This window comes from Rhincodon typus, unplaced genomic scaffold (assembly GCF_021869965.1).
Source record: "Rhincodon typus isolate 14 unplaced genomic scaffold, sRhiTyp1.1 hic_rhity00006483, whole genome shotgun sequence".
In the NCBI taxonomy this organism is placed as follows: domain Eukaryota; kingdom Metazoa; phylum Chordata; class Chondrichthyes; order Orectolobiformes; family Rhincodontidae; genus Rhincodon; species Rhincodon typus.
The window spans coordinates 1,094-9,935 of NW_025972121.1; the positions used below are offsets into that span (position 1 = coordinate 1,094).

At 39.7% G+C, this 8,842-nt stretch overlaps 1 protein-coding gene across 1 annotated transcript; it reads left to right on the plus strand.

Moving 5' to 3' along the window:
• The first annotated feature begins 414 nt into the window (after window positions 1-414).
• On the plus strand, window positions 415-8,744 carry LOC125482156 (cysteine and histidine-rich domain-containing protein 1-like). The gene is made up of 3 exons (XM_048594155.1): window positions 415-542; window positions 1,880-1,936; window positions 8,284-8,744. Exons 1-3 carry the CDS (start codon window positions 498-500, stop codon window positions 8,434-8,436), a joined length of 255 nt encoding a protein of 84 aa, XP_048450112.1. The 5' UTR covers window positions 415-497; the 3' UTR covers window positions 8,437-8,744.
• The last annotated feature ends 98 nt before the right edge of the window (window positions 8,745-8,842 follow it).

The window sequence follows — 8,842 nt, forward strand, 5'->3', positions numbered from 1 at the left end:
CATACTATAGCCTTGTGTAGCTGTAGCAGCTTTGCAGCCCCTTGCTCATCCAGGGAGGAGGTACAAGTGTCTAAAAATAGGAATTTGCTGCTTGACTTCAAACGCTCCCTCACATGTGCACTCTTACACTGTAAAGACAAGCAAAGAAATATACTTGCAATTCACATTGTGATGGATTGAATTATTACAGGGGCGTAGTTTATGATTTTAACTGGTTATGGTTGCAATGGGACCACATTAGTGAAACTGTTATGGGTACTCAATAATTTCACAAGTATATAACTGATCAGTAAGTATTAATTATGCTAGAGTTTTGAATGTGGGCCCAGAACTTCTGATTGGTGTTGGATTTGTTCCAACCCTTGCAAATTGTAGGATAAACTACCCAGTACCTGCCCATGTTATTTATGGCCAATCTTCTAATGTTGGAGTTCTCTGATGCCTTCATCATTTTACAAAGAGGATAGACCTCAACACAGGGCAAGGGAAGCAAACCAATGGCAGCAGAAGGGACTGGGAACACCCCTCAAGGGCAACTGCAGGTAACAAAGGAATTTTAAACTGCATATTAATGAAAATTCTGTGGCACTTTGTAGATATTACATTTTTTGCTCTTAAACATTTAATGTTAATTTTGCTGACTCATTAATATTTTAAAATTTTCTATTACAATTTTAATGGTTTTATTTAGTTTCTACCTGTGATTAGTTTTTTTCTCATTTAATAAACAGTATTCCTTAATGAACTCTAGTGAATGCATACTTGACAGGTAAGCAGGACAGAACCCTCCAAAGTCTCTAGCTCTGAGAATTGATGAAGTTTTCAGAGGGTCCCAAATGCTGGGTAAATTGCCCATTGGAAGCTTAAACTTCTTGGATAATTCATGTGGGGTCAGGTACATCGTGACTTCCACTTGGTTCATATATGTACTGCAGCAATGTCTGTCCTCCTATTGAAAGACCTGGGCCATGGGGGTATGCATAGTGGCAAGAATGAAGCAAAATAAATATAGATTTTTTTTTTTGTTTTTGAAATATTTAGTATTGTAGATAATTGGTCAGCGGTTCCTATTTTAGAAATTATTCTGCCTCATGAGTTCAGTTAAGTTTTAAAAGAACAGGATCAATGTGACTCAGTATATCAAAAATTGAATATATAGTTTAATAAAAGTATTACATTCAAGATTACTGTTTTACATGTCCAGTTAAATCTGGCACTTTTCTTCTGAAACTGGTTCCTTATGTTTTTGGTTTGCATTAGAAGCTTGAGTTATGAAAGGAAAGTCACAAATCCTTTTGATGAAAGGCTATACAGTGAAAGTCTTTATCGTATGGAGAAATTTAAAGTACTAAGAATCAGCTAAGTTTAGTAGATGACCATTTTAAGTTGCGTACTTGATAAAGTTAATGTTTGTACAATATTGTGAGCTTTCGTATCTCGTCTTGTAGTTCCCTCAATTATCAAAAGGTTGTTACCCATGATTCTCACCGCCGCCCCCACCCCAGCCCCAAGCAATTTCTGCCTGTCTAGTGGTTCTCGTGATGCCATAGTATGACAATGGGGGAGGTAGAAAGGCAGGCCCTGAGAATTACATTAGCTGGTGCTAGGACCAAATCTGTCACATTGGAGTTATTAAGCACAAGCTCTAATCAACTCCTATAACAACCTTCACCTTACATCTGCTTTTCAATATGGCAAAGATGAGGTGGCAGGGGGCCTTAGTAAAATAAATAGCTGCTCAATGTTTGATAAGCATCTACCACTGTCATATCAAATGTAGTGATCATTTCTGAAACGTTTTAAAAATAACATTTAACATGTTAACAGAATGTCAGAAATAGTTCATTATGTAACTCTCAAGCTTTTATTTGTCTTTTAGGGATGGTCTTGCTGCAAGAGACGCACCACAGATTTTTCTGATTTCTTGAATATTCCGGTAAGATTATGTTAGATGTAGCTGAGATACTGGTTTGCTGCTTGATTTAAAGTCATTTACTTCTTTGCCATGTGGCACTTTGGACGTATAATACTGACAAATATTTGTGTGGCAAAATATTGTTGGGATGACGTGTTAATATTCTTACAGGTGAAAGTAAATGTCGAGATTGCTATTTTTGACAGGAAATCTGGTCCCAGTTTGTAGCTTAGCACAGTTATGTAAATTAGTATGATATAAACTCCTAATTACGTTTTATTTAATAGCTTTTATTTAACTTCTCCTGATTCTTGAAAGCTTGCGGTGGAACACAAATAAAAAAAGTCCAGACATACTGGATGTATGTTCTATACACTCTATAGGTGTTCTATAGACTTCCCTTTCTCCATAGGAAATGTTAATCCTACAACAAAGTCCAGTAAATTGGTTAAACATGACTTTCCTTTCTCAAAATCATGCTGACTGTTCCCGATTACTTTTCAGTTTTTCTAAGTGCACAACTGTAGCCTTTTAAATGTTCAATTCTGAAATCTTCCCCATGATAATCCCCACTATCACCATGCTGGGGGATACCATTGACCGACAACTCAACTGGACTTGTCGAATATAGTGGTGACAAGAGCAGGTCAGAGGCTAGGAATCGTGCAACAAGTAATTCACTTCCTGACTGTCCAAAGTCTGCCCTCCATCAGTAAGCATACAATCTCTACAGTGCACATAGAGGCCTCCTGGCCAATTGAGTCAACCCTCCGAAAAGCTTCCCACCCAGACCCACCCACTCCAGGGCAGCTGGGGATAGACAATAAATGCTGGACAGCAGCAATACCCATGTCCCACGAGTGAATAAAAAAAATGAAAGGTCTCTGACATTCAAGAAGGATAGGAAGCGAAGTAAAGGTGGCTGGGTAGCATTGTTCATAAAGATGATATTGGCGTAATTGGCTTTGTTTAAGGAAATCAGTGAAGGTCTGTTTCCCTGCTTTATGACTCTGAAATGCCAAACAGTTATAGGCCAGATAGTCTTTCTTCAGTGATGGGCAAACTGTTAAAATCAACCCTGAGAGATAGGATAAACTGCCACTTAGAAAGGTATGGAGTAGTCAGGTCCAGCATGGCTTTAAGGGAAGGTCATGCGTTACAACTTTTGAATTCTTTGAGGAAGTGACAAATATCAGTGAGGCTAACGCAGTGGAAGTGACTACATGGATTTCAAAAAGGCATTTGACAGGGTCCCACATGGCAGACTAGTTTAAAAAAAAATAAAAGCCTTGGAATATGGGCTAATGTGTCGAATTAGATTCAAAGTTGGCTCAGTAACCTGAAACAAAGGGTAATGAACATTGGGAGGCTTTGAGTAAAACACACTTTTTATTCTTATGCCACAGTTAAAATATAAACTAAAACAAGAACCGACGTAACTTTAACTGTACTGAAATACTTAACAAAATAATATATCATACTACTCATCAACTATTCCAATATAGCAGTATCCCAAAAACACATCCTCGGCAAAGGCAAATTCAGCAAAACAGATTTCCTCAGGTACTGTCTCCAGTTCAGGAGAAAGGAACAGTGAAATAATGAGTCTAGGAGCAGAGAAAGAAATCAGACTTCTGACTGCAGCAGTGAGTGTTTAATTTTAAGGAAAAAAACCACTTGGGGAGCTCAAAGCTGTTTATCCACTACTTCTGAAGGAGACATTCCGGCACACTGGCAACACCTCTCTGCGTGAGAAACAGCACAGAACAAATCCCTCTTAAAGGCATAGGACCATCATACTAGTCTCATCATGTATGCCAGTTCACTTCAGCTAGTTTAGCTTTTATGCACATATATTTGCCCTTAAGTGTAAAATATTAGTCTTGAACCAAACCTTCTCCTTTTTGAATTGAATATTCTGTTGTTGTGAATCTTGAATTAACCTTGTCGTATTACAGAATAACAAGTCTAAAGTAACTTACTGTTTAGTTGTTTCCAGCATGCTACTATGACCCTTTTGAATTTTCCACTTTATATGTAGATTGAAGTCACCATAATTATTGCTGTCCCTTTATTGCAGGCACCCAGTATATCATCTTGTATACTTCACCTTGGTTATTGTTAGGGCGCTTGTAGACCATTCATTTATGTTGCTGGCTTGTCTATCAGTCCGTCCGTCCGTCCACCCACCCACCCACCCGATAAACAGACCCTTCCTTCCCTTGCAGCTGTGCACGTACCTATGCCTGTAGGTGGGAATGATAGGAAAGCTAAACAAAAGGAAACAGATGTCGTTCTTCCCACTCACCAAACCGCCTCTCACCAAGCCCCAGGTCTGCTCTTGATTTCCTTGACTCGCATCATATGCCTGGACAGAGCGAGCTTTCTTTCAGAACTGTGATTAGCGGAATAGACTGCATGGGCATGACAGCTTCTCTGCTAATCACAGATTCTGTGTAGATCCTTTGTGCCAATTGGGAAAATTTGTATCCTGACAGTGCATTAAACATCTACTATTAATTTCCCAAACCTCTTCAGGCAGGTTGGCTTTCCCAATCGTAATTGGTGGGGACTACTTTTGCATTCATTAGAACATCATAAATTCACGTCAACATCCTAGCCCACTGTAGTTTTGCTCAAAAGTAGTCATTGGTTAGCCAGAAATAGCAACTTTGTCTGTTCACAAACCCAACTTTATATACTGGGTATGTACCCAGTGGCATCAGCTGCTTCCTACAAGCTCTGGTGAATAAAAATGTCCTCAATAACTTGGCACCCTGAGGGGAAAAAAAAAGGCCATTTCTCTGTGTACCTGCTTGTAGTGTTAGAGCTGAAGCCTATCCTTTGTGACCAATTCATGAAAAATCTGCCACCTTCTACTCAAATACTTAGAGTTAAAGTTGAAGACTGAGCAGGTTCAATACCCCGTCCAAGTGATCAGCCATACCAGCTGATTTATAGTAAACCTGACTGGGCCAGGTAAGCAGAGCTCAACATAAAAGGAGGATTAACTGAAAAGGTGGGTAGAGAGTTAGGTTGAGTTAAAAGTTAGGGAATGAACATCGGGGACATGATTGATGGGGGTACTGGAGGGATCCTAGAGAATGGAGCAATCAATCTCTGCTGCAGAGGGAAAAGTAACAGTCATATACAGCCATGGGAACAAAGAAGCGTGGGAGTTGGATATTAAGAGTAGACAGCACAGTTGGGTAAATCGGTGAGCTTAGGAGGAAGAACAGAAGTGGAACTGAATGAGAAGAATTGTAAGGATGAGGCTGAGCATGGGAATCTCAATGGGAGGGGATGAGAGAAAGGGCCAGTCGACAAAGTGGGAGATTGAAGAAGGACAGAATGAGATGAAAAGGCTATCAAAAGTTAGTTTGGTGGGGGAAGGGAGTTGAAGTATGTAATAAGGGGTGAAAGAGTCAAAATCAAAGTTAACGACCACTATCTTTTGCCAAATAGTTTTCTCATTGAAGGTTTTTAAGAATGCAGAAGGGAGGGGACCCAGATCTCTTTGCACATCTTAGTGCAGCAAGAATACACCTAAAAGAAGCAGTTGGAACTAAAAGTGCCAGTGGTTACTGCATGAGCAGTCCCTTCAGGCTGTTGAAGTGAACATAAATAATCACTACAAAAGAAATGTGATTAAGGTCTAAAAATCGCAGTCAGATGTCACATGACACCAGGTTATAGTCCAACAGACTTATTTGAAATCTCAAGCTTGCAGAGTTCTGTTACTTCACTAGGGGAAGCTTGTGATTTCAAATAAACCTGTTGAAGCATAACCAGGTGTTATGTGACTTCTGACTTTGTCCACCCAAGTCCAACTCCGGCAGCTCCACATCATAAAAATTGCAAGCGTAAAAACCAGAAGCAAGATGAGGCAGTTCAAAATCTAGAGCCTGCTCCAACATTCAATACGATCATGTCTGATCTCATCTTGGCCTCAACTCCACTTTCCTGCCTGCTCACCAAAACTCTTTAAACCATTACAAATTAATAATCTGTGTATTTCTCCTCAAATTTATTGTGTGCTGGCATCCACTACACTCTGGGATAATGAACTCCATTAATTTGAGAGCAGAATTCTTCCTCATCTCTGTTTTAATCTGCTATCTCTTAGCCTAAAACTATGACCTGTCTCGATTGCCCCAGAAGGAAAAATGTTCGCTGTACGTCTACTTTGTCAGTTCTCTTTAGCATCTTTATACCTCAATTTGATCATCATCTGATCTCTGAGCAGTTTAGGCCTAAATTTGCCAATCTCTCATAAGGCAAGCCTTTGATCTCTGGAATTAATCTAATGATCTACCTCCAATGCAGTTATATAATTCCTCAAGTAAACAGGACCAAAACGGTACGCAGTACTCCAGATGCGGTATCATCAATGCCACAATTGCTTCAATACTCCCTACTTTTATACTCTGCTCCTTTAGTGATAAATTACTCTTTTTATTACCTGCAAACCTCCTTCCTGTGACCCTTGCACAAGGAAACCAGATCCCTGTGCACCAAAGTATTTTGACACTTCTGTCCATTTAGATAATTTGCTTTTTTTATTCTTCTAATCGAATTGGATAACATTAAATTTATAATTACTATCTCCGCACCATTTCCATTCATTCATTAATCTTTCGCAGGTAGGATCTAAAATTCACTAGTGGTGCTGTTGAAGGTTTGGGGTTGGAGGGGTATGGGAAGTTAATGCACATTAATTTGCACAGACCCATTTGTAGGCCTGTGCATGTGTGTGTTAACAACTTGGGGTGAAACTTACGCAGGCTAAAATTTCCAGTGTGTAAGGACTGCATTGCAAAGAGTAATGAATGACCAATAAATTCACATTGTTCTGCGTGCATTTGTCAAATAACATCAATCTTAAGATAAATTGCAATATATTGCACGTAGCAACAATGGGAAAGAGAAGAACCAATTATGGAGGTTGCACTTCGCCATGTACAAGTGGCAGCAGGGTAGGCTCTCACTGAAGACAGGACCAGCCTGATGAAGACCCAGAGTTACTTCAACTGTGACAAGATTGCCAAATGCAAAGCATATATCTCCATTCTTGCATTTTCTTCAGAGGGGAGTATAATTTCAAACTGGGTGTTGGAAGTACCAAATCCCACAGCTGTCTTAACCTTGATAAGATCCAAAAGATGATGGAAGAAAACAAGGGAAGGAACAAAGAGCAATGATAGCAGAATCAGAGACCTGAAGCTCCAGGGACTGCAACTGTGGATGAGTAAGCAGAGGGGAACCAGGGACTCTACCCATGTTATCCAGTGTACAGGGTATACATAGGTGTTCCTGTAGCCTCCAACTCTGTGAAGGACAGTGTAGAAGGCATTTTTATAATTAGAGAAGCTGTCACTTAACATCTGCCACCACCTGCAGACAGATCTGCAAATAGGCTTGGGAAGAAGCACTATGCCTTTGGGTTTGAAGACCATAATAGAATTGAGTTTCCTTGCTACTGGTTCCTTTCAGAGCTAAACTGGGGGACTTGGTATGGCAGCTCCTATTTGAGAGGTTCTTGATGCCCTTTTACAGGAAGGCTGTTGTTTGTCCAGCACCCAAGCTGAGATTTGCAGCAATTCTTGGTTTCTCTTAAGTGCAAGTCGCCATCGAGTACACCCATGTGGTACACAGCTCCATTGCATCATTTGGTCAAGTTCTTCAACAAGCAACTTCATTACCTCAATCTTGAACTTATTTGTAACTACAGACAACAATTCCTGAGGTCACGCTATCCAGGGAACTGTCACAACACTTAGAACCAGGGAGCTGCGCTGAACTTTTGTTTCTCCACCCCCCAACTCCAAAAATAAACATTAAATAGGTAAGGTAGAATCTGACAGCAGCTAGACTTGAGAATTAACAACTTTGCATGCAGTTTGTGGGCATTCAGATGTAATAGTCAGTTGTGATGCACAAGGCTTACTGCCCTGAAAGAAATGCCCAATTCATAATGGTGAAACTTTATTCAGCTCTGCCTGTCATACATTGGTGTAACTGGAGCAAAGAAATGTATAATTCCATATGCATGAGCTAATCTTTATTTTACTTCCTGTAAATGATTAAAAAGTGAATTTGGATATCAGAGTATTCTTTCATGTGACTGACTGATCAGACTCCTTCACTTCTCCTGGCTATCCGAGATTTCTTCTAGACAGAGACAGAATGAAAATAACGTTTTTAATAATGGGAAATCTGTAAAACTAGCTATATCTGTTTGGGCAGTTTTCTTAGAGATCAACACCGTCCCTTTGTCACTTTGACTTAAAATCTGAGCTAACATTTTGAAGGAAACCAAGCTTTGTTAAGCTTGAAAGCCAGAATTTTACTTTGATTTTTATTTTTAGGGTTGTACTAAGGGAAAGCATTCCAATGAAAAGCCTTCTGAGCCTATCAAACCTGAAGTGAAGACCTCATCAGAACCAGAGCTGAAACCGAAGAGTAATGAAAATGTTATGCAGAGCCGAAGACCAGTTGAAGCAATCGTAAGACCAAGGTAAAATTTATATATAAAACAGAAAAAATTAAGTTAGTTTGTGAGGAATGTGCCTTTAAACAAAGTCCTGATTGAAGGTCAAATAATTGGGAGCTTTTGAAATCTGTCATTGAGATCTGTATGTCTATTTAATTTGTTAAAGTTTGTGCTCTTTTTGAAAATACGTTAGTCATGTTCTGTATGAATATTAGCTCCATGGACAAGTTTTTGCTTCCTATGAACTGAAACTTTTGTACCAAATTTCTTGTAACCAAAAACTGCTGCATATGGTATGGAATCAAAGATAGTAGGAACTGCAGATGCTGGAGAATCCGAGACAACAAGGTGCAGGGCTGGATGAACACAGCAGGCCAAGCAGCATCATAGGAGCAGAGAGGCTGACGTTTCGGGCCTAGACCCTTCATCAGAAA